The sequence below is a fragment of the Python bivittatus genome, unplaced genomic scaffold, assembly GCF_059951505.1.
Source record: "Python bivittatus isolate LINGU-HERP-01145 unplaced genomic scaffold, Pbiv_v1 ctg000390_np1212, whole genome shotgun sequence".
NCBI classification, from domain to species: domain Eukaryota; kingdom Metazoa; phylum Chordata; class Lepidosauria; order Squamata; family Pythonidae; genus Python; species Python bivittatus.
In genome coordinates, this window is record NW_028277070.1 from 689,195 (window position 1) to 714,478 (window position 25,284).

A 25,284-nucleotide genomic window follows, 5' to 3' on the forward strand; every position below is an offset into this window, starting at 1 on the left:
GCAGTCCAGTCCTCGTCCTTCTTAGGGGGACACCAAGGGAGGTTCCAATGGGGAGTTCGCTCTCTGGGGCTCCAGTGGGCCAGATTATGATCTTGGTTTCACATACACTCACTTTGGTGTTGGAAATTGCCTTGATTGTGATTGCTTTCCTTTGTTTGCTTGACCCCAAAATGGGTGCTGAGTTTCAAGAAAACCCACTTTCCTCTCAGCTTCCCACAAAAGGGTGGGTTTGCAATAAATGGCCTTTGCAGTGGGGCAACAGTTGCTGGGTCTCTTGAGTTCAGGTTCTCTCCTTCAACTTCTTCTCAGGCTGGCCAAGCTGATGCCCCGAGCTGGCCGTAGCATTATCATCCGGGCTCCCCGGATCCTCCAATCAAGATTACCCCTCGATTGCTGTTGTTTCAGAATACAGCAGAGCCAAAGTGGCAGTAAATATCCTTCAGTGTGAAATTCCCTAGAAATGCTCCATTCCCTTTTGGCGCAAAAGAAGGAGCACAAGGCTCCCCTCCTAAAATCCCAAAAAGGGAAGTTTTAAGTGAGGCATGAGGATCGAGAATCCTTCCTGGTTCCCTTAAAGACAGTGGTTTGGGTTCACTTTGTCTAATAGCGACAGACTCCCAGGAAAACTACTTTCATGGCTGGATCAACAGAGAATCCAGCTGCGACCTTTTCTAAATGGTCTTCCAGATCTGCCTCGCATGCCCAGGACCTCATTTCATCATCAAAATCTGGAAATGCCCCTGGAGGAGCTCTTAATGCCCCCCAATCTTTAAGGAAAAACGAAGGCTGGTGGGCTCCAGTGTGGGCTGCCCAACTCACCAACTTAACAGCTCTGCACTTTCGTCTTCGCCTGGGGCTGCCCCACGGTTTTCCCATTCCATAAAAACAAAGGTAATAGAGCAGGCCCTGCCAATTACAGATCTATCAGCCTCCCAAATACAGTTAGATTCTGTTTGCTGAATATCAGGTTGGGTGGAAAGCGAGAGGAGCAGGCAGGCTTCAGAAGCACCGCTTGATTCTCCACTATTTAGTGAAGGCACCTTCTTCCTGACTCAGAGGTTCCCTTCGCAAAAGTCACCTTTGGCTGACTTTGCCTCTGCTTCTGATTTAATTCCGAGAGAGAGATTGTGGGAAAAACTAAGCAATCCAACACCACTTGGAGAGGGGCGGAGAGGGGCGAGGCAAGGCATGTTCTGGTCCCTCCCTGGTTCAATGTGTACATCAACTCAATAATCCAGCCCTCTCTGTCCCCACTCATCACCACCCCCCATGTTACGGGTAAATGTTTGTTGACTGATTATGGACTCCATATCATTGCATGTATGATGCAAATTTTCTTCTTCTTGCTTATGTATGATGCAGAGTCCTACCCTTCTGGTCTGCCCAGAATCTAATATATCATTCTGTGGGAGATTCCTACTAGGCTTCTAAAACACGTAGAGAGTAAAGAAGATGACCTGGAGGGAGATAAGCCAGATCCTTTCCCAGAGCAATGAGGCGAAAACCCCGAAACAATCTGAGGGAGGAGAAACAGCTCAGACAGACACCTTCTTAGTTCACAGGAGTATAAGTGGGTTGGGGGTGAGAGAGAAGTAAAGATTGCAAGACTCTGTTACTAGCACCAATATAATTCAGTAGTTTTAACCCTCCTTTGGAGTTACTTTCTTGGCCTGGTATACGTAGTGGGGCTGGCAAACAGCAATATTATTAATTTTCCCTATCACTGATCTTGCATGTGACTGCCTAAAATTAAAAAGGATTTAAAAAAATAAAATTACAGATGATCTTATTTTCCCCTTTTTATTCAAAAGTGCAGCCATAGGTTGTAGGGGATACCCACCAAGAGGGGGGCGTATAGAGAGGGGGAAGTACCAGATAAAGGTGTTATTCCCCCAGTGAGCACTATCAAACCGCTACGGCAAGGCAGGAAGTCACAGAAGGTGTGCGGATGGGGGGTTCTGGGTGGGGATGGTTGAGACACCCCATTGCTCACTTAGGGCCAGCCCTGCTGCTACAAGCTTTGCGTGTGTGTGTGCAGGGGGGAGCCTTGTTCCACTGCTGTCTCTGAGGTTTGTGCAACTTTCCCCTGGTTCATCACCCAGGATTTTGGAAAGATCCTAACCTCCTGGGTCACACGAAATGTTTAAAGTGGTAGGAGAGGGAAAGAAGTCCATAAGCCACCGACTGCCCGTCCTTATGCCAAATGATAAAATGGAGACCGTGCGTGAAAGGTCCTGTACTCAAAAGAAACCGATTGTCGATTCCTCTTCTCTAAGCAGTTTCTGGCCTCTTTTAGATAACTGAAGAGACTTCCCTTGTTTTATTGCCCATACCAAATTCCACGGATGTGGGTTATCTTTAGCAAGCTTTCTTCTAAGGAAAATCTCTGCATTAGCCTTGCCTCATTTTTTGACTGGGTACTTTCCGTGATTGTAGAAATGCTGTAGCATTTTGCAAATCACTGTGAGATGTTAGTGGACAGCCAGTGTGGGGTAGTGGTGAGGATGCTGGACGAGCAGCAGGGAGACCCAGCTGAGTGGCCTTGGGTCAGTCCCACTCCCTCAGCCCAAAAACAGGGCCAGGCCCTGCAACAAGTCCCTCCTCACATCGTGCCTTGATGGCGCTGCCATGTGAACTAGCCAAGCCGAGGACAGGCAAGCGGACCCTGCAGCCAGTAGGAAGAAGAAGAAGAGCAAGGGGGGAAAGAGGGCTCGCAAAATAGTTCAATATCAGCTAGATGATATGATTAAAAAGTAATAGTGTCATCAGTGGTTCCTCATCACACTGGAGAAAGGCATCATTAAGTGCCTTTCATTAAGAAAGATGGTTGATTCATAGTCATTAAGAGCCCGTTTGCTCTAGCAGTGAAGGTACCAGCCTACAAACCAGGAGGCGGCGAGTTCGGGTCCCGCCTGAGGCAGGAAAGCCAGCTGGGTGGCTTTGGGCCAGTCCCCCCCACTCAGCCCAGCCCAGCCCAGCCCGCCTCATGGGGCGGCTGTTGTGGGGAAAAGAGGAAGGAGTATGAGATCTGTTCGCCACCTTGAGTTATTTATAAAAATAAGAAAGAGGGGATTAAAAAAAATCTAAAAGAAAAAGTGTCATGTCACAATGTTCCAGGGTGGATTCCCTGGGTTTTTGATTAACGGTGAAGCAGTGGCAGAACGGGTTTTATGACACACACAAGAACCTTAGAAAGAAATAAAATTTAAAACGATACAGAGGAATGAATGAAATGCAACAGCAACAGGGCTACTTACTTAGAAAATGTTCAGTCGAGTGCGGAGGTGTAGGACTAGGGAATATCCAGCTGGGCAAAAAGAGAATTGGATTTTGGGAATATCGTACTTGCCAAAAAGATACTGAATCTTGATTAGGAACTGTACAAGTCTGACATGACCACAAACAGGGAAATGCAGTTTTAGGCTGAATGACCTGTATAGTTTTCTCAATTACAGGAAGCAATCATTCAGTTTTGATGTCTGGGCACAACACTTCAAAAAGGAGTAAGAGAATATTAGAAACAGCCTTGTTATTCGGAGCTGTTTTGGTTTTAAAGTACCATTTTGGCTGGTGTACCACCAACCATTTGGTTTCTGCTGTGGCCGGGTGATCCCTCGGAGTTTGGAATGGCCGAGCTCCTACTGGCCCCTCTAGGCTGGCACAGGCCCCTCCCTCTGGTCGCGGGCACTGCCTCCCAGCCCATTCTGCTTCAGCAGGGGAGAGTTCAGGCCTTTGGATCAGCCTGAACAGTAGCTAGGGGCAGCAGAAGGGGGGGATGGATGGTGAAGGGGAGAGAGACCCCTCTCTCTCTTCCACGGTCCAACTCTCCTCACCTCACGTTTCTCAGCTTGTCTTCTGGAACCTGTGTCCCAAAGCAGCCCAACGATCAGGTTTCCTTTCACCCACACAAAACGCGTGTGATTTTGCTAGACAACCCATGCCACAGCCATCTGTTTCTCACCCACCCCTCCATCCCATCCAACGATGATGCTTGGTGGAGGAGAAGGAAACAGACCATCAATCTTAGGTCTTCTTCTGGGTCTTCTGCAGCAAGGAGCGCCATCTGCTGACGTGCCTTGGAGAACACCAGTGGAAGCGGCCAGCACGCTGACGTGCCAGATAGCACCAAGACACAAAAGCCACTTTGGGTTGTCTAGCTTTCTCCAGGATGCTTTTATATTCATTCCTGCATTCAGGAACCAAGGAAGGAATTCTGTGGATCCTAAAAAAATGCCAAGGCCAAGCTGATGCCAACAGCTGGATTTTTTCCCCCATTTCTATATGCATAGATATTGTTTCATACAGTATTTGTCACTGAAGCAATGCACAATTGTCCCATGGTCGTCTCTTTGTTCGTTATAAATCTACCACGCAACCCACACTGATGAGACACAGAATCATTTGCTCCAGAGATTTCTAGGCAGTGGTGAACCAGTCAAGCTCAGACCTTCTGAGCAACAGGTAGCTGGCCAGTTCAGTATCCTGCTGGGACGCCCCCTTTCCGGGAATCGGAGGCTGCAGCCCATCCACCTTCAGTCCAGAGAATGGCCTGCACCACAGCACCTTTATCGATCCTCTGGATCTCATGTTTCCTTTTCACTAGGTCTTCTTCTATTTCCTATATGCAGGAAGGAAAAACCAGATTATGCATTGTGTCTTCAGCAGATCCAAGAACATTTTCTTACATTAGACTCTTGCCTTGTGGTTCAGAAATGATTGTGCTCAGTCAGGATACAGCTGTTCCCAGCTGTGGTCTCATGAATATTCTGTGGCAAGTTACCTGTCAGCAGGATTGGGCAACGCTACTACTTGGAAAGCACCTTGAGCTAAAGAGAGCAACTTCACCCAACGTGATCCCCTGTATGTGTTTTGGAATTACAGCCCTCAGACTTCCCAAACAGCCTAACCGCAGGACACTGTTAGAGAGCTGGGCTATCCGATCATGAAAAAGAAGCGTTCAGCTGACAACCCCCCTTCGTTTTATAACCTTTCCCTGGTTCTTCCACAATTAAAACAGACCTTTTTTACATTCTTCTCCAGCATTGTAACTGGGGGGAATAACTGATTATGAACTCGTGGCTCCTCCACAGCAGTCTTAACATCGTAGCCAAACCACAAGGAATTGATGATTGTCTGCACAAAAGAGAAGATGCAGGATTAGGTCTCCAAGCAGAACATCTCTTGACAGAGCATCTCTTGACAGGATTGAAGCTGGATGTTGTTTCCTGGGATCCATTAATCCAGGATGAGTTGTGGGAGGTCATAGGTCTTTGAGAGACCCTAGCTGCTCAATAAAATGTCATTCTTGCTGAGAAGACCCCCAGGAGCTTTGAGATATACTTGATAATTGCTTTAGTCAACAACCATTTCCCCTAACAAGCTCAGCGTGGTGCTGAAGCCACCCGTCCTCTATCTTCCCCAAAATTACTGTATGTGAGATAGATAATAATGGAAAGCTGAAGGCCACCTAGGGAATTTCAACGTGGAGTGATTTGAAACTCCTTGTTCAAGGTCTGAGATTCCAATTTTACAGCTCGAACTGTAAACTTTTGGGGGCTTGGGGATCTAAATGTAACTTTAGACAGGAGCTACCTGTCAACAGACACCTTTTCTCGCCATCTTCATTTCAACTCCCCCAATCCACAGCTACAGCTATAGTCAAGCATAGATATTCTATGTATGCCAAGGCGTACAGAATTTATACTATGGGGGGTTACATGTCGTTTCCCAGAAAGGCAAACTAGTCGTGCTTCAAAGATAGTTTGTTCAAGAAACTGAGTGGAAAACAGCGGTGAGACTTCCAGGCACGTGCTTTTGAATCCACTTTTCTCTCTTTCTATCAAGCATTGTTGCTTTTTTGCGTACATCCAGTTCACTGGATCTTTTCAGCCCAGTCTGCAGACCTCAGAGTTGGCCACCCTTCTCTCCCATTGTCAGGCCCTCCTTAGGTGTCCTTCATAACTGACCTATGAAAATATCTGGTACTGGTGGACACGCTGGTAGCACCAGCGCAGAAAAGAGTCACAGAGCGAGATGCCCAGAATGGCACTGGTGTCCATAAGTACTGCACTGTCCCCATTCTACAGAGAAGGCCTGGGGTCTCCCTGGAGCCAGGGTTTCTTGAAAGAGCAAGATGTGGTGGCCTCCAGAAGCATCCCTCAGCCTACCCAGCATGACCCACCAGGGCTGTTGCTGTTGTGATTTTTGTCCCTCCAGAAGCACCGACCACCATCCTGACTCTGTTCTTCTCATCCACCAGGATAGTCGGACACATGGATGAGAAAGGCTGTTTACCTGTTGGGGATGGAGCCAGGTGAGATGCATTGATGGACATGATCCTTAAAAGTGCCACTTAAACCACTAGCCAGTACAGCTGTAGTAGTAAATATCATGTGAACTATGTGCCGGTTCTCATCAGCCCTTCCTTGCTCCTGTACAGGCGAGAGTACGTGGGAGTGAAATGGCCTCTTGGTGATACCAGCCAGGGGTTGGCCAACCAGCATTTGTAAAGATAACTTCTCCTTGTACAAGAATGGGCTGCATTTCACCATCCCTGCCAGTGTCTGTTGCACCTTTACAGACCTGGCTGAGACAGCAAGAGGGTCTTTTCTCTCGGGCCTATCACGGGCATATCCCGAAGCAAGGCTTCATGTCGTTCTGATGGATGGCAGCACAGCTGAATTAGGCAGATGGGGCTCACCCTTCTCCCCCCACCGTCACCCCGGATTCTGATGCGGTGGCTGGGGGACTGGGGAAGGACCAGGTCATACAGGCACAAGGAAAAACCACTCTGAGCACTAAATCTTAGGAGAAGTGGGGGATGCCCTTGCCCCCAGTCTTCCCCGCGGCAAGCTGCTTTTTAGGCAATTTCCCAACGCTGTCAGATGCAGGTCCAGAAGGAGCCTGCTCGATTTCCCTTTTTGTAAATGACACAACGTAGAGTGAATAGCTGGCAACACAATCAACACAAAGAAGCAGTTGCCCCAAAGAGCCATTAAAGCAGCATTTCTCAAACTTGGCCGCTGGGGAATTCTGGGAGTTGAAGTCCACACAGCTTAAAGTGGCCAAGGTTGAGAAACACTGCATTAAAGCATCAGGGAAAATCTCCAGCACTGGAAGGTAAGAAGATGCTATTCCTGTGCTGAAGCAAAAAGGGAGTCAGTCTGTGTGCCCAGGAATGCCCAGACGCAGGGCTTTTAGGTTCACCAGCTAGAACTGGGGGTCGAGGGTGGGTAATTTTGGAGACCTCGCCCCATGTGAATCTGTGCTGTAAGTGGAATTCAGACAACCCTGATGTACCCACTATTTGAAAGGGCGATCAGATAGCCAGGGAAGCCAAGAGAAGTAAAGGCGTTAGCGTGATCGTTGGAAAGGAACCATTTACAGAATACTGGGAAGAGAAAAGTATTTGGAAAGGAATTAATTGGGGGGGGGATGAGAAAAAAACCCAAAATAAAGCTCACAACGTGGCTGGCATTGGTCTGAAGGAAAATGTCTGAGACAGGGCTACGAATCAGGCACTGAGGAAAGACCACAGGCAGTGGGTGGTCAAAAAAGTCTAGATGGTGGCCATGACAGCGTGATCAAAGCTTCACACAAAACTGTGGCTGCCATTTGACATTCTTGATCACCCACTGTGGACACCCGTGACCCCCAGGAGAAGGAAAGTGGGAGTCAGCTCAGTCTGGCACACACCAAACGCAGTGGAGGGCAGAATGGCCTTGGAAACGGCGGCATTTCCGTGGACTGCTCCCACGGGGGTGGCAGATGAAGAGGCACATGGAGCACAAGGAACCACGGGGTGGGCAGCACCAAGGGGGAGGCTGGTCAGAAGGCAGAGGCTGCCTGGGAAGAGACCCTCTCCCGAGAGGTGGCCCAAGCAGCAGGTGGAAAAGGAGGAGATTTTGGGGTAGGAACCAAAGCCTTACCTGGGGCAATGAAGTTGGCAACCGAGGGGGGAACCCCAAAGCCATTCAGAATGTGGGGGGAGCTGAAGTCATCCATCTCATCGTTGAATAGGATACCATTCACGGGGGAACGGACATCAGAGCCAAAGCTAAGACAGACAAAAGGAAGCCAGACCTGTGATGGATCCAGCAGAAGCCTTCCTGCCCACCGGCCCTTCCTGGAAACGCCCGAGCTCTGAGGCCACCGGCCTCCCTCTGTCCTGGTGCAGAGTCCAGCATCGCCACCCAGAACGAGCTTTTGAAGGCTCCGCGGGAAAAGCGAGGTCTGCTCCAGCCGGTCAAACAAAGGCCGCTGCAAAAGCCCCCTGGTGAATTTACTAGGAGGCAAAGGCCAGGGGAAATCAGTAGATAGATAAATAAATATCTCCCTATTTTATCACTCGTCTAGAGGGAAAGGAAAGACAGGCTGGGGCGGTGGCAGGATTCGAAAATATCTGGGGACGGAGTATGTTATGCATCCCCAGCCCAATTCAGGAGGAGGGGCAGGGAGAAGAGGGTGGTAGTCATGGCAGCTGCCACAATGGAAGTGGGACTGTGGGGAGGTGACCTTCTGCCCAAACCTGCCGCTTTACAGGTGGTGACTGCCAGCAAATAACTGAGCACCTGGCAAAGATGGGCACGCTCCAGCTCTGGTTGGGGGTCTTAGGAAAAAACAAGCACCACACAACAAAACAACAGAACACTCCTGCTTGTGAAACACCCCCCCCCCCCCATGCCATCCAGAAAGATAAATGCTCAGGTCAAGATCTGGGTGAGCAAAAGGCCAGACGTTCCCTCGGCTTCCCTCCAGCCCCGCCAGGCAGCCGCCCCTTGCTCGGGGCGGAAGAGCCGTGATTTGGGGCCGGACTATGAAAGACTCCTCACTGGACGGGTCCTCCCTTAACTCGCTGGCCTGTCTGGGCGAGGGTCCTGCTGCCCCTCCACAGCAACGGTCCCAGGCTGGAGCTCTCACTATTGGTTGATGGTGCTGGTGGCGGAGACCGCACTGCCATCCTCGGCCACAACAGAGACGTGAGACGTCCCAGCGTGCTCTGGAGTGTAGTAATCTGGTTCATAATAGCTGATGTTATGGGTAGTGTTGGAGATTTTGCCCCGCAAGCTGTCAGCAAAGGACTCTGATGTCATGTTTCTGATCACCTGGATGGAAGGAAAGAAGGGAAATTATGCAGAAAAGAGCGAGCAATAATTCACCGGCTGAGGATCTTACTTGTATTTCTTCTGGGCAAATGATGAGGTGGCTGGCTTGTGCTCAGCTCAGGGACCCTAGCACTCCGGCCCCAACCAAATGCAGCCGTTGCTCGGCTATGCTCAGCCACGGCCATCTGAAAGGGGGGCTAGGACAGTTGCGACGGAGCACAGCAGGGAATGGAGCTACCTCCGTGAGGTTGACAAACGCAGGGTCCCCGAGTAAACTCCTCTTTGCGTAGGCAAAGCGGAAGGCTTCCAGGATGCGATGGTACGTCAGGCCCTTCTCCTCCAGAGTCACGGTGCTGTTCTTAGAGAACCGGAAGCCTGCAGTGAGAAGCAAACACGTCAAGGACCAGCAGGCACCGAAGCTGGAGGTTAGACCAACCAAGTGCTGTCACTGGTAGTTCGAACTTGGATGAAGACTGTAAGTTGATGCAACTTTTCCAGGGAGATGGTAGGAAAGGATAGTTATGGCAAGAATTATCTGAACCTAACCTAACTGAGAAAGATGGAGGGAGGGGGATGAAGAGGAGTGCTGCTGTAGCCATTGGGGAAACCTGAGGAAATTCTGGAAAGAGTATTTTAGTGGTTTGGGGGTCTTCCTGGACACACAGTTCCTGTTGGAATACCAACCTGTGAGCCAGGTCTTCCTTCAGCTCTGTTAGAAAGGGAAAGGTAGCAGCAGTGAATGCAAAGGTGGATTAGTTAGGCCTCTGAACTCTGACCTGAAAGAGTACAGGTAAAAATGAACAACATTTGGGAAGTGCAATGTGGCTTTTTGGTGCACAAATAGAATAGATTCTTGCTGCCCTGCATTTCACTGAAGAACACTGAAGAAGTTTATTATACCTTCTTTGATTAGAAAACATATACAATGAACCTGAATTACGGAATGTTTTATGTGAATATGGAGGTTGGTTACTGTGGGTATGGGTGGAATGTGACAAAGGGGAAGCCTGTGTGAAGTGAAGTGAAGTGAAGTGAAGTGAAGTGAAGTGAAGTGAAGTGAAGTGAAGTGAAACGGGACGCCAGTGGTTCAGCACTGAGCAGAAACTCAGTGGAGTATGGGTCATCTTGGCTGGGGATAAGAGCGTAAGGAATCGTTGGGGGGTTATAGAGCTGTAGGTGGTGGGACAAGAGTAAATGTACCTGTCTGGAGAAAAAGCTGAATGCAGATGGGTCCTGGAACTATCTGCGCTACAGAAAAAAGGATATCGGCAGGTCGAACATCATTAGGGGCCTGAATGGAAAGTAAGACCGGAAAGAAAGTACATGGAGGTGTCCTGGTGCTGCTGCTGCTGCTGCTGCTGCACCGGAAATAAAGGATATCCTGCAAAACACCTCTGAAGGAATACACTGAGAGAAAGGGGGAGACCCTGGTTGGAAAGACTCGGTGGTATCGCGCGGAATCCCCCTTGGGTTTATCCATTTCCCAGATGGGGCACGGGAGGTTAAGGAGTTCCTGTGGTAGAAGCCTCTTACGGTACCAATTTCATTTGGACCGTTTCTCTCTGACTGGAGGGTTTAAGCGGCCGAAAGGGTGCATCTCCAAAACAAAATACAAAAGATGCCAAATAATTTGGTTCATGCAATTTGCTTTTTTTCCTCTGTATCTGCCTTTGGGGGGGGGGAGCTTCGAAAAACGAACAAGGCCATCTAAAATTATACTAAATGCAATTAAAGCTAAAACAAACAAACGCCCAATACAATTGAAAAATAAAGGTAAAATCAATAAAGGGAACAATGAACAGTGACTAGGCTGGCAATGAAAATGCCCTCAAAAGGCTGGTAGATGAAGAAGGACATCTAGCTTGGCAATACAAAAACACCTCCCAACAATGAATAGCAACATAAACTTGCCAAATGCATAGACTGTCTCCCCCTCTCTCATTTGCATGCACAGTTCCCAGCCCCAGTTATCGGGGTGGGGGTGGGGGTGGGGGGGTTAATGTTTCTTCTTTAGCTGGCGCCAGCCATGGCCAAGAAGAAGCCTTGGAAACTCGCGCTGGGCTCGGTCCCTGCCTTGCCCTCCCCCACCACTGTCCTGCAGTTCAGACCTCGGGGCCCTCGCCTTTAGGCCTCCCCAGCCCCAGGAGGGGTTGGGAGAGCAAAGCCCCCCGGGCGGAGCTTCAGAGAGACCAGAGCATCTCTCTGCTGCCCCTGCGGGTGGCATCTGTGCCGCCCAGATGGAAGAGGAAACAGCAAACGCTGGCCCAAAGGCACCCCTCAGAGAGGGAAGGTGGACAGGGAGGCAGCTTTAAAGTATCTGGCGGCCCACCCTGTCGACGGGCGCCCTAAAAACTGCACAACGGAGTTCAGCCAAAGAAAGCCGCCCAGCCCCCATCAGAAGAGGGCCCTTTTAATCCATTTGGGCTGGCATGGGGTGAACTCTGTCCTACAAAAAGACAACGGGGCGCCTTTGCTTGGGGTGCTCCTGCTGGATCCATTTTTCGTGGCTCACTGTCTCCCCCCCCCCCCCCCGCCATTAGTCTGTTGAAGCTGAACTGGCATCTGGTACTTAGGACAATATTCCAACTCCCCCTAAAAACGGATCCCCCCATGATACCCTCTGAATATTAAATATGTGGAGGAATTAGATAGGAGTCCTTACCTTTCAGGATGTTGAGAATCAGGGCCAGCACAGCACCGCTTAATGGGGCACTGGGCGTATACATGCTGAACTGGCCAAGTTTTACTTTTAAAGGGTTTTCTTCCAGGGTTGGTCGGTAATCCCTCAGGTCCTCCATGGTAAGGATCCCACCTGGAACAGAAGAAAGGTGATCCTGAGAGCTGGGACATTTATGGACGATGCACCCCCCAGCTCAGCCCCTCCCACCGCCAGGAGCTCTGTCTCATTCGTGTCCCGCACGGAACCCAGACTGGGAGAAGCGTTCGGCCCCCTCTCTCCATAGTTAACAATAAAAGCACATCTTCTAAGCTTTACTTGCTGTTAACATTGGCTAATTTTAATTCTGGTTTGATTTGTATTGTTTTAATGCCACCCCAAAGGAGGGTCCTTGGCACACCCAGGCCTTGGAGCTGGGTGGGCCCCACCATGAGCAGGGTGCTCAGCGAAGGGGATGCAATCTGCCAACAGCGCCAGGAAGGGACCCAGAGGCTTGGGGCCCTCTTGCCAGGAAGGCCAATCATTTCATTTAAACAAAATTGTCAGATGGCGCAACGGTTGGCCAGTAACTGGCTGCCAGTATCGCTTTGGCAGCTGAAACTATTCTAAAGGGGTAAATGACGGTCAGACCCCTGCTTTGTAAATACTTTGCTTAGAGCACTGCTCCTCACCTGCGTTTTGCACCTCTGCCACAATTTGCTGCGCTAAGCTCCCGGTGTAAAAGGCATCCGGACCCTCGCTGGCGATGGTCTCATAGGTCCTGGCCAGTTTGGGCAGAAAGAGGATTTCTTTCTCCTGCAGCACCTTCCCGTTTTTGCAGAAGACTTCACTGAGGACAAAGATGTTATTGGGGAGGAAAGTCATGAGCTATACCAGTGTTTCTCAACCTCGGCAATTTTAAGAAGGGTGGACTTCAGCTCCCAGAATTCCCCAGCTAGCACGTGTGGACTTCGACTCCCAGAATTCCCCAGCCAACACAAGGCACTGCCCTGTGCATGGAGGGTGGGTCTGCTTAAAATGTATTTCCTGCTGGATTGCATAAAGCAGAAGGAATCACCAGAAAGACAGGTGAGACGGCCTCTCTTCCGGCAGTTCAAGGAATCTTAGGAAAATTCTGCTGTTTGGGATAACTTGAACATAGCACTATCCATGAACTTGAAATGTCCAACATATTTAGATACTTTTTAATTTTACTTCCATATTTATACACCAATAGCATAAGATACAATCATGAAACAGCAAAAGCAGCAAAATATACCAGAACAGCCTGATCACCTTAACTTGCCTGGACAAACAAAAATGTTTTGACCTGGTGATAAAATGCTTGCAGGGCTGGTGATGTTGATGGTTCTATGGAGAGTGCCCTGAGAGATTTTTCCCAAATTGCACAATGGTCCTTGAAAGAGCCTCCCATTCAGATTTTAGGACTCCGGCATAAAAAGAGGTATTCCTTGAGCTCTTAACAATATCTTGGCTATTGATGGCCACGCCTGAGAAGCCCTCCTTCCTTTCTAGCTGGTCCCTGAATTAGGCTATGCAGCCACCTCCCTGCAACCTCCCTCCCCTCAGGACTTCTGTTTTGAGAAGAGATGGCTGTTCTCCACCCACCCACACAGCAAGGACATGTGCTGTCTTGAGCAGAGGTGCTCCTCTACTGCCTACCACAGAGATGGAATGCTTTCAATTTCACTGCTCCTGGACTCCAGGGCTGCGGCCAGGCCTTTACCAACAGGGAAACCTTCTCTGGCTAACTGGATGCTGGGCTGAAACAGTTCCTTCCAAGGCAGTTTGCCATGCCGTTTGTGGGCCATTTCATAGCCACGGACTTCTCCTGGAACTGCAATGGACAATCCACCTACAGCAGGCAGAGGACAAATCGATCAGAACTCCAGCCCAACCCAGGAGCAGCAACATAGTTTTGTTTTCCACCCATCACCTACTTTGTACTTCACTGAGAACTGAGTTATTGGCTTAGGCAATGCCTTCCCCCTGTTAGCCCCTATTCTCCACCAAGTCTTGTGAGTATCCAAGAAACACTCCATTTGAGTAGGGTTTATAGGTAGTAATCCCTGTCAGCCAATTAGACATCTTTACTACTTGTACAAACAGTAATTGCTCTTAGTTTTACCTGCAAAATGTATGGTTTTAGTTCTTATTGTGTACTTTCAAGGCCTAGAATCATAGCGCTGGAAGGAACCTTAAGACGTCTAACCCTCCTGCTTAGTGCAGGATCCCCTAGAGCATCTCTGATGACCACCCAGCTTAGATCACAGGCAGGAAGATCAATGTGAGTGAATAAATGAACAAGGCCACGAAGGCATGCGTCTTCTTGCACAGTGTGTGGTTCTTGCCAGACAAACTATTCCAACCATCCCTGAGCCTGGCCACCTTCAGACTCTTTTGAGGCCCATGGACCCCAAGCTCATGATGATGCAGAGGTGGTTCATATGTGCAGCCAGCCAAACTGACAGTGTGTGCCTCCTACTTTACCTTTCTGGGACAGAGCTGTGTTGTTGCCAAACATGTCTCGTGATGCATTCTTGGGTGCCATTTCCCTGGCGTTAATGACTTCCACTTTCCCTTGGAAGATAAGGAACAAGATAAGGTCCTGCTACCACCCTTTGACAGGTTAATGCACAGATCTATCTAGGCCCAGAGGCTTCAGAGCAATGTCTTCAAGACATAATTCAGAGAAAGGTCAGGGATCAGCTTGAATGGTTTCTTTGCAATGCTTCTGCATTTCAAAAACAAAGGTCACTATGGATGCCCTACGTTTGTGGCAGATCATAATTATGGATTGCCACCTATTTCTCTGTATGTTATCTAGACATTGCCCTAACCCCTATTCTTTTCTCTGTTCTTTGAAACAGAAGCATTACTTTTTGATAGCTAAGTACTGTTGGTCCAATAGGCATATCTGGAATATGACAGCATTTTATGGGCAGTGTCACCAAATGGCCCCCGTGGTAGGTAATCTGTCACCAAATGCCCATTTATCAGAAAACAATAGGGCCAGGTTGCGCCATTCCTCACTCCCACTCCCACTCCCATCTTGCTCCCAGAAGGCTATTTCATGTTCCAGATAACCGTGTGTGTGTGCGTGTGTGTGTGCCCGCGTGCGTGTGTGTATGTGTGCGTGTAAAGGCAGACACTATTCTAAGCAGAACAGGGGTTGAAGCACCCAACCTTTTTCCCCATAAGGGAAAAAACTCATGGAAGCACTGTGTATTCCAGGAGCATTCTTGGAAACAGTTAAACATGGACTCTGGCACTTTTCCGGCAGCATGCCAGCTTTCCATTATCTTGGTGAACATTAGCAGGAATGAAGAAGAATCTCCAAGGTATCTGAGGTTGCTTAAGTGAGTTGAGTTGCTCAGATACTGTACTATAAGCTCACAAATCCCTTCCATTCCTAATTGTTAGGATGGCTGGGCACAACCTATTTTGACATGCTGAACAAGCCAACCATTCCTTCAGGACACCTTTTAAAAGATCTTAGCATGACCATGTGTGTATGTGTGGACTTATCACTTCTACTTGTTTTCACAATATGGTGGATTTAATCTGGATGCCAAAAGTAGGTGAAGGCCCATTGATCAGCAGACCTGGGAAGGGCAGCCATAGTCTTCCATGCCCATCTTCTGGAATCCCCAAACAGGGTTAGCATAGCTCTTGCTCTCCTTACCATCTGCCGAGTAAATGGTGAAAAAAAGGCCCCCTCCAATGCCCATGCTGTGGGGGTTCATCAGGCCCACACATAGGAGACTGGCAATGGCAGCATCCACAGCAGATCCCCCTTTTTGAAGGATGTCCCTGCATGGTAGAAGATAAACATTGTGTGAAGCTTCCCAGGAGAGGATTTGGGCCCTGGGCAGCAAGGATATCTAAGGAGACCGCAGCTGGCAGAAGGTATTCTCCAAATCTAGAAAGTTCTCCCACTAGTCTCTTGAAAGTCAAACTTTCTGGTCAAGACCAACAATTGTGTAGAAGTTTGGAGATGTTGCTCAAGGATTTCCCAGGCTGCCCCTGGCCAGATGCAGAATCCTGCAGATCCCTCCATCAAACTTGGTGCCAAAGCAAGTCACAAATGTTTGATTTTTGTTAGGGCTCCAGATCTTGAAATAACTGGTTGAAGAAGTCAATGTTCTTTGGGGGGGGGGCAGCCAGCCAACCGGGAACTGCTGGTAGGTGGCTGGTTTGTAATAGATCAGAAATGATGTTTAACTCCCAATTATTCATCAAAGGATACAGACTCAGAAACATACTCACCTCCTATGTTACGCTGCTGAAATAAAGAGCGGTAATTAGGAGTGGATTTTTGTGTGAAAGAGCAGTGGGTGCTGCTGTGTTTGAGGGGTTTTTGTTTGCTTGTTTTTGCACCTTCAAGGCAGTGTTGACTCCTGGCAAGTGCAGTTTCTTGGTAAGTGGTTTGCCCTCGCCTCCTTCCCAGGGCTGAGAGAGAGGGACTGGCCCAAGGCCACCCAGCTGGCTTCATGTCTAGGCGGGACTAGAACTCAGGGTCTCCCGGTTTCTAGCCTTTCGGCCCTTAACCACAACACCAAACTGGCTCTCTTCTGTTTGATAGTAAAAGCAAATTCCTGTGGTGGAGCTTTCACATCAGACATCATTTGGAGGCTGTCTGGCTTTTGTTTGCTTGTTTTTGTACCTTCAAGAAGGGATCTGCAGCCCTTCTTCCGCCCAGGCCAGATTTCAGGGCTTCCGTGGAATACGTGGCAGGTCTTCCAGCAACACCTACCTCCCAATGCTAGAACAGGGGCCTGCATCTGTGGCCACAGCTGCCTTTGCATAGGTGTGCCCTTCTGGCTGAGCTGGGAGTGCCCTCGAGTACAGCCCAAAGAACAGCCCCACACAACCTGCGAGAACCAAGAGCGCTGCCGTCAGGGCCCCAATCTTCAAGTGCCTCGTGTTCATGTTTCTTGAGAAATAAAGGAGAGGAGGATTAGCAGAACCACCATATGAGTAAAGGCCGAAGCAAGGACATTTCACCCCAGAGAGAAACATGCAATCCGTCCCAGATGGCAAACCACTAAGGGAGAGGTCGGGCCAAGGGTTGGGTGACGCTTCTCATGGTAGATGGCCTCAATTGGTGTACTGGCCTCAAACTTCTTGTGGTAGATGGCCTCAAGATATCAAGAGGTTTCCTGTAGTTTTATTCAATGTTTAGAAATATGACATTGTTCTGAGAGCCCCAGAGGACAGAGACACAACTGATTACTTTCCAGATACATAAGCACTGCTGTATTCTACATGATAATAGTTGCAAAGCTCATGTTGTCATGGAGACTATCCAGAAGGTAACAAAGATGGGTCCTGTAAACAAATGGGAATGTTGATCACATTTGAAATAATGGCCAAATAATCAGGCTGATCCTCCTTCTCCAGCCCCTCTGCCACCCACAGAGGTCCTTCTTTTATGTATCACCAGAAAGCACCATCACCGAAAGAGCCTGGGGGGAACCTCAAGTCATGACAAGAACAGGCTGTGCAGTCTATTGCATGCCTCCTGAACGAGCCACAAACCAGCACAACCCAATATCAGCACACACTCCCCCCAGAACCGGCAGTTCAGAGCCTCCGTGATCTCTCACCCCATATGCTGAAGGTCAGAACCCTTGTGTGAGATAATGGGCCAGAGAGAAGTGCTCTCTCCACCATTACCTGTTGTGATGGAGCAACGTCCGGAAGCAAGGCTCCTTCCAATCCAAAAGCAATCTACAATGATTCCTTCTTTTCCTCCCTTGTGGAATTTCCCTGGAAAGAAAAACGCTGGAAGAAGTAGTTGGGGAAGATCAAGGGGTCTGATATGCGGGATGATTTTTTTGTATAATGCGGGGCAGCACCTGTGGCAATGGAACAAGCTCACCAGGTGTGGGGCAGCTCCCATGGCAAAGTCCCCCTTCCATTGGTTCTTTGAAGCCCCAGCTGCCGCCACCGCCACCACCACAACTGCCTGAGTTCAGCTCTCCGTGGATAAATTGAGAGTCACTGGGAGAGATCTCCAGCAGCAGCACAGAAGAGTCCATCTTGGACCACCGGGAGGATGGCTCTGATGTCCTGGTTTCCCGCTCACAGCTGCTGCTCAAAGCGAGAGCCGAGGGGCCCTGCCAGCTACATCGCTCCCTTCCTCCTCGCTCGCCAGGGAGGACCAAGGCCCCGCAGCCACTCTGCTGGGAGTGCCTATGGCCCTGGCTTCCTGATGCTTCTCCCTTCCCGGGCCCCAGAGTTAATCAGCACCCGCTGGCTTCTTGCAACGAACGGCCCTTGGGAGGACGCAGAAGCTAAACCGAACTGCCCAGGATTAGTGGATCATTGACCTGCTGGCTCTCAGGGTTGCAACATCGGCCGAAGCATTCCCACCCTGCCTGGGACAGGTTCCTGCTCCTCTTGGCTGGCCTTGCGGGGAAGAGTGGCAGGGCCAGGCCGCTGGGTCCCTTGTCTCGCTCCTGAGCAGACTGGGGAAAGGGCGGCACTTGATCCTCCTGCTGAGGGGAGACTGTAAGGGGGTCTTTCAGCTCCCAATACTGTCGTGGAAACTGATGCTTTATTTCACCACATAATGCTCTATTTGGCACCTGGGAGTCACTTCTCTTGAACTAGGGCATTTTGGACTCAGTAAAAATATCTCGAATTACACTGTTAATTGATCTCCACTTTAGAAAAAACAGAGCACGAGACATCTTCTAAACCTTTGGAACAGCTTTTGAACAAAACAGCCTTAGGTGTTTGGTTTGTTATACTGTATTTGGCAAAGTTTTCTGTTTCAAAGACAGAGCAAAAGCTAAAAAAAGTATTTCCTTATGACAGGAAAATTAAGCTAAATTTGATGAGGGGCTAAAGCTAAAAATATTTTCTTTAATGATAGTGTTTATTATGAATTTTCTTTTTTAGTTACTTCAGTCACTTAATATTAGTTTAATATTAGTTGCTTCAACCACTAACCCTAACCCTCTCTTCAAATGGAGATTTTATAGAATCACGGAATCATGGAAGAGACCTTGGAGGTCCAGTCCTCCTCAGGCCATCCACAAGAAATGGCTGTCCAACCTTGGCTTGAAAGCTTCCCCACAGCCACGACTCCAGGAGCCAAGCTCTTCCATGGCATCATCGCTCTCGCAACCAGGAAATTCCTCCTTATGTCAAGTCTGGATCTCCCTTTGTACAGCCTCCACCCACTGATTCTTCTCCTACCCCCAAGAGCCGTGGAGAATAACTCCACACCCTCTTCCCTGCGACAGCCCTTCAAGTACTGGAGGACTGTTATAGTTTCACACTGCATCTCTTGAATAAAACTAGTCACTGAATGAAGTAGTTGCACCCTCTGGAACCTGCCTGCCTATCTAGGCATGAGATTGTGTTCCTCTTCCTGCTAAAGGTCCCTCAGAACTGCTGATTGCATCAGGACCAGAATCCCAGCTAGTTGTTTTCACAACACACCTGCTTGATTTCCCACTTTGCCTGACGCCTTCTTAATTTTCAGAAAAGTCATCTGCAAAAGCCATCCTGATAGAAACTGAGGTCATAGAGCAGGGGCGAAGGAGAAGTACGGTTCTCTTCCCAGCTGCCTCCGTGCAAAATGGAAGGTTAAAAACTTTAAAGTATTTTGGGTGCTATTATTCCCTTTAAACTCATGAAGGAAATTTCTTGTTAGGTCAAACTCCTCTTTTAATAGAAAACCACAGCATTGTTTCCCCAAAGAAGAGCATCAAGCACATCTATTGTTCCCCAGCTGATATAATTTAACCTTTTCTTCCATTTAATTTGAAATATTGTGAAAAAGGATATTTGCCTATTATCATGGCTTTATACTGAACCTATAATAATATCCTTATCTTGTAAAATATTCTTAACAAATACTGTATATAATATCCTTTGAGTCCAGCTTATTGTAAATATTGAAGAAGAGTAGCTAAAAGTTGATATTTCAGCCAGAGACGCTTAAAAGATGTGATCTGGGCCCTCGGGAATCTCCTATAAATATCCTGCTCACAAGGAATCCAATTCCTGTCCCCCCCGCCCCCCCCCCCCCGCCTTTAATCTGAGCCCAGGTCCTCCTTTGTCATAAGCTTTTCATACCGGATGCGGTTTCTCAACCCCCACAACTGTTTGCTTGGACAAGTTCTACGACATTTCCCAGGAAGCCTAACTGGGGTGCATCCTACCTGCCCTGCCAGTTTGCAGTGTCTCAGGTTGGCCAACCAGAGCTTGGCATCACCTCACCTCTAGAGAAACGGGGACAAGTGGGCAGGGTAAAGATTAGTTCCCCATTGAGGGAACGCATCTTGCTCTGTTTCCCTCAAGATTTACTGACAGTCTTTCTGTGTAATAAATGTGCTCAACCAAGTTAATTTTTGACCACAGCAACAAGAGAAGATGCTCTTGATATAGAGCTGGTGGAACCATTGTTCCTAACAAGTGAACATCAGGGCTTCCTTCCAGCCCTTAGAATCCAGTGATTCAGGTGTTCTGGTTTCACATAATAAACCAAACCATAAACTAACCAAAGAGGCTGGATTTGCACAACACATTAAGCCAAAAAATTTACTATGGGTAACCCTAATCAACTTTAGGATGTTGTGCAAATGCAGCCACTGGTCTTTAAGGCTGTTCTGTAAACACAGCAGGAGTCAGTGTGGTTTGAGGATAAACCCCTCAACAGCTGAACCAATATTCACCTTTCTTTCCCTTCTCTACCACGGGGCCTCATACAAGCAAGCCCCCAGGGAACAAAGTTGGAATCCTGCAGAGAATTTGACTTGGGGCAGGGTGAGCATGAAGCATTCATCCCACCTCCAAGGGCAGTCCTGGGTTCAAGCCTTGGGGCTCTGACTTTGCATAGCTCTATTAAATAGACAGAATACATCTTTTTAAATAATGGTGTTGAGCTAAATTATGACAAAGTTGAACAATGTGATGTCTCCACCCAAAAGAGATGCAATTTGACTGCAGCACTGAAAATGTTGCTCCAAATCGGATGCAACAGCAAGCGCTCTGGATAAACGGTATTATTAGGATTGGTCGCACCGTCAGCCAGATGTTTAGACTGGATTTGGCATTTTTGTCCACCGATCGAGTCCTTTCCAAGGACCTGGGATAGGCAGATGTTGTTATTTGATGGTGTTAAAGGTATCATTGCAGGATATTATTGTTATTATTATTATTTACACATCAACGTGAAATCACAGCTGCCAGTTCTTTAGCTGGTGTTGGCCTTCATTCGCATCAAGTTCTTCCCAAGAACGTAGGATGTTGTAATGTATTGGCGTAGTATACGTGCAGATTCAGACAGTGCGGCCTTTCATAATTGACAGGTAGGAAGTTTGTCAATGCGTAGATTTTTAAAGTGTTATCCAAGGCTTTTTGGTATGGCACCCCGTGTGCCGATAACCACTGGGACCACCACAGCCGGTTTATGCCATAATCTTTCAACTCCAATTTTCAGATCTTGATACTTTATGATCTTCTCCAATTCTTTGTCCCTTATTCTACTATCCCCTGATTTTGCCACATCAATTATCCACCCTTTCTTCTTTTCAACCACAGTTAAATCTGGTGTATTCTGCACCAAGACTTTATCACTTTGTATTCAGAAATCCCACAACATTTTAACCTGCTCATTTTCTACTACTTTTTCAACTGTATGTTCCCACCAATTTTTCATTCCTGGCACATGATAATTTTTACAAATGTTCCAGTGAACCATTTTGGCAACTGTGTTATGTTGTTGTTTATAATCAGTTTGTGTGATCTTCTTGCATGAGCTGATGAATATATGATCTATCTGCACTTTGAATAATTTGATGATTTTTCAAATCTGGCCTTGATTGCATTGGTTTGAACAGCTTGCTCTTGAGCAGCCAAAATCAAGTGTTCAGTTTTTTTTCAATGTTCCAGTGGTAAGCCATTGTCAGGTTTTATCTTTATCCACTTTCTCCTCGATCTTTTGTAGAAATTGACCATACAATGCTTTTCCTTGCCAGCATTCTGTTCATGTTTTTATTAATTATTTCCATATTCATGTTTTGTTTCCTGCACATTCAGTAAGTTCCAGTTTTTAACTTGCATCAGTGCTTGTTCTTGGCTGTCTTACATAATCAGCCAATGTATGCTTTTCTTCCTCAACCATTTGTTCTATGATGATGATGATGATGATGATGATGATGATGATGATGATGTGGTGGTTGATCACACAGTCAGCCAGATGTTTAGACTGGATTTGACATTTTTATCCAACTATTGAGTCCTTCCCAAGGACCTGAGATAGGCAGATCTTGTTGTTTGGTGGTGTTAAAGGTATCGTCGGAGGACATAAGCTGTTCCAAGTAAAGCTGCCTTTTGCAATGGACCGATGGTGATTTTGTCAATGCCGATGGTCTTCAGGTGGTGCTCCAGATGTTTTGGGACTGCACCCAAGGTGCCTATTACTATTGGGGCTATCTTTGCTTTCTTTTGCCACAGTTGTTCTACTTCTATTCTAACCAAGGTATCTAGCTCAGCAAAGCTGTTTGAAATCAAGGTGGCTGCGTTCAACCTTGAGAAAATACTTCTTTCAGCAAATGGAAACATCTGATTAGAACAGGCTGGAAAAACTACGCCCAGGTTGAGAAAGAACTTCAGGCAATTGAATAACCTGAATAATGGGTCTACAGAACACTTCTGGGTGGCCAGATTTTCCTCTCCCAGCATAACATGCATGGAACACTGATCTGACTCTGACCTGAGTTCCCCATTTCACCTTCCCTGCAGATCTTGTTGTTGTTACTTGGGTAAAATAAAGGCAAAAGATTGCCACTTAACACCTCCAAAATTTGGGCTCTGTGATTTTGTTTCTGGCTACATCATTTCCATCCCTTAGTGTTCCAATTTTTAAAATGAAAGTATAGTCTTCCAGTTACAAAAAGTTGGTTCCCCCCCTTCAAATTTAAAAGATATATGATAAATTGATATATGATGTGATAAATTCCATATAATAAAATTGTACCCTCTCTGCATCCACTTCCTATTCTGTGGCTGGGGACTCTGCACATGCACACAGACCCTTCCATGTTCGTTCGTTCTATCTATCTATCTATCTATCTATCTATCTATCTATCTATCTATCTATCTATCATCTATCATCTATCTACCTACCTACATACCTACCCTATCAATCTCTATCTCTATCTCTATCTCTATCTCTATCTCTATCTCTATCTCTATCTCTATCTCTATCATCTATCCTATCCTATCTCTATCTATCTATCTATCTATCTATCTATCTATCTATCTATCTATCTATCTATCTATCTATCTATCCATCCATCCATCCATCCATCCATCCATCCATCCATCCATCCATCCATCCAATTTGTAAAGCCACCTGACTTTCAGTTGCAAAACTGTTTTGCTGCCATTTCAGTTGCCGAACTTGCATGCAAGGAAGGACACAATCCCCCCCCCCCGAAGCAGTAAAGCATTGGTGTGATTTTGAAGCATGTTCCCCAAATTCTGCCATGCAAGGGCCACCACCATCCATTGCTTTAATGCTTTGGAGGCAAGCTCAACCGGGCTTAGTATTTTCCAACAATTGGGAGACACCCACAGGAGGGGAAGCTCACCAGGCACCACCATCTCCTGGGTTTGGGTGGGGGTCGCCCATTGCCCAGGCCACCCTCTGGCTGGGGAAGACACAGGAGCCTCTAGTATCATCTCACCAGTCATTCTTTCCAGCCCCCCTCCCTCATTTGGGGGAGGGCTCCCTAGGACCTCCCTAGGACCTCCTTACTGTCCAGAATATTCCAACTGCCCCCAGATGCAACTCTTGGGCCTCACTTTTGACTGGCCTTTTGGGGTGCATCCAACACGGGGCACTGGTCCCATCGCAAGTTCACACTGCACATGTCATGGCGACATGAAGGACTGGCGGGAAGGGCTCAGCTGCCTGCTCCCCAAGGCCCAAAGGGGGGACCTATGGAAAAGAATGCCCACCACTCCTGAGCCTTCACCTGGCCTCACCCCATGGGAACCTGTGCAAAGCTGTTTTGGCATGAAAGCCACCTGGATGTCTGGGGTCCATCAGTTGCCAAGACGAACTGTCCAGAACAATAGGCTCCAGGCTCAGAGCGCGGCTCTGGGACAACCTGGATGCTGCTATCTGCCAAACCTTGATGTCACAGGCAGGAATAGTTCCTGCCCGCCCAGCCCAGACCCTCCTGGAGGGAGGGGAACGGGGTGAACGTCCCGCACTGACATTGGTTTGGCAAGTGGCTTGCCATGAACCCCAGAAAGCCAACAGCTGAGAAATGCCCCCATCCCAGAACATGTGGCTCTGATCTCTGAAGCCCCAGCATACCTTCTGCAACTTTATCTAACTATAAGCAACTCTTGATGGCCTTCCCGTCCTCGGGGAAGAGCAACAGGCAGTTGTTATGCAAGGGGAAGGGAGAGTCTTAGAGCAGATGAGAGAAAGCACCAGCTTGCTTCCCGTGCCTTAAGGAATCAACATTGTTCTCTGTCCAGAGGGTGGCAAAATGGTCCCCCCCCCCCCAGCTAACTGGACCATTTGCACTGCCAAGCAGCCCCTCCTCTGAGAATTCCATACCTTAGTGCCACTGGGCTCTGGGCTCGAAGTTGCCAGGACACTTCTCTGGCAGTTCTTTCCTGGTGGCCTTTGGTTTGTTAGGTAAGAGCTGCGTGGTGACGGCGGTGGCAGTAGCAGCAGCGGCAGCAGCGGCAGCAGGTGAACTTTATAAAGGGGAGGGGCAAGAAGGAAGGGAGCCAATGGCCTGGACAGAAGACAGGCTTGCAGATCCTTGAGTGCCAAAGCTTCCTCTCCTTGGACTTCATTCCCGTTTACTGTGGTTGCAACTCACAGGGAAAAGTGAGGAGCAGCTTCATGGTTATGGGTGGGCTGAAATACCTGGAACAAGCCATTTAATGGATCTGAATGGGACCCATGGAGGAGCATCACGGCATGACTCAGTCTGTGCCTTCTGGCCTGAGGAGGGGGCCGCTCCCCTCTTCTGCTTGGCTCCAGAAGCAGCAGCAGAACCAACACAGCACAGAAGGATGGGCTCTCCTTTGCTGGAGATGCTTAATCTGGATTCCAGGGGTTTCAGTGGGCCCTTCCAACTCTAGGACTCTCCCCACAATAGGAAAGGAGACTTGGGGGCACAGAGAAAAGGGAAGCCCCCGGGCTGGCAGGAGGCTCCACATCCAGCCTCTTTTCTGGAGAGGAGGCAGAGCAGAAAAGAGGAATATATCTTCTCCTTCACTAAAATGGAACCCAACTGAGATTTTCATCAGTCATGAAAATAATGTTCTCCCCTACCCCAGGTCCCATTAAAAGCCATCATGATTATATCTTTAAAGTATTTATACCTTAATGAAGCTGCTTAGAAAGTAAATTCAAATAAAAGGTGGGTCTTGCCCCACCTTCTTCTACCTGTGGAATGAACATGGACCATCAACCTTTTTCTGCTGCATCCCTGGGACTTTGTCTCATTT

General features: G+C 48.1%; 1 protein-coding gene across 5 annotated transcripts; it reads right to left on the bottom strand.

Annotated features, from left to right (window-relative positions):
* Positions 1–3,134: 3,134 nt before the first annotated feature.
* On the bottom strand, positions 3,135–24,512 carry GGT1 (gamma-glutamyltransferase 1). 5 transcript variants are annotated; one of them, XM_007437379.4, is made up of 14 exons: positions 24,380–24,512; positions 17,461–17,553; positions 16,538–16,717; positions 15,467–15,594; positions 14,272–14,361; positions 13,444–13,636; positions 12,453–12,610; positions 11,767–11,916; positions 9,343–9,479; positions 8,920–9,104; positions 7,929–8,056; positions 6,182–6,294; positions 5,020–5,133; positions 3,136–4,618 (listed from the first exon to the last, which is right to left on the bottom strand). In XM_007437379.4, exons 3-14 carry the CDS (start codon positions 16,711–16,713, stop codon positions 4,475–4,477), a joined length of 1,716 nt encoding a protein of 571 aa, XP_007437441.1. In that variant the 5' UTR covers positions 16,714–16,717; positions 17,461–17,553; positions 24,380–24,512; the 3' UTR covers positions 3,136–4,474. The 5 variants fall into 5 exon arrangements, 4 of the variants coding, with proteins under 4 accessions (XP_025028449.1, XP_015745170.2, XP_007437441.1 ...); XM_025172681.2 differs by lacking the exon at positions 17,461–17,553 and having other exon boundaries at positions 3,135–4,618; XM_025172683.2 differs by lacking the exon at positions 16,538–16,717.
* Between the last annotated feature and the right edge of the window lie 772 nt (positions 24,513–25,284).

What these genes read in the sequence shown, in the direction of transcription:
- GGT1 (XM_015889684.3), bottom strand. Translation starts at nt 16,803, where the DNA reads ATGTTTCTCTCTGGGGTGAAATGTCCTTGCTTCGGCCTTTACTCATAT. An exon ending in TGCCAACTTCATTGCCCCAG is followed by an intron (nt 6,295 to 7,928) that starts GTAAGGCTTTGG and finishes CATCCCCAACAG; the next exon opens with GTAAACAGCCTTTCTCATCC. An exon ending in TCACAACAGCAACAGCCCTG is followed by an intron (nt 5,134 to 6,181) that starts GTGGGTCATGCT and finishes TCTTTTGTGCAG; the next exon opens with ACAATCATCAATTCCTTGTG.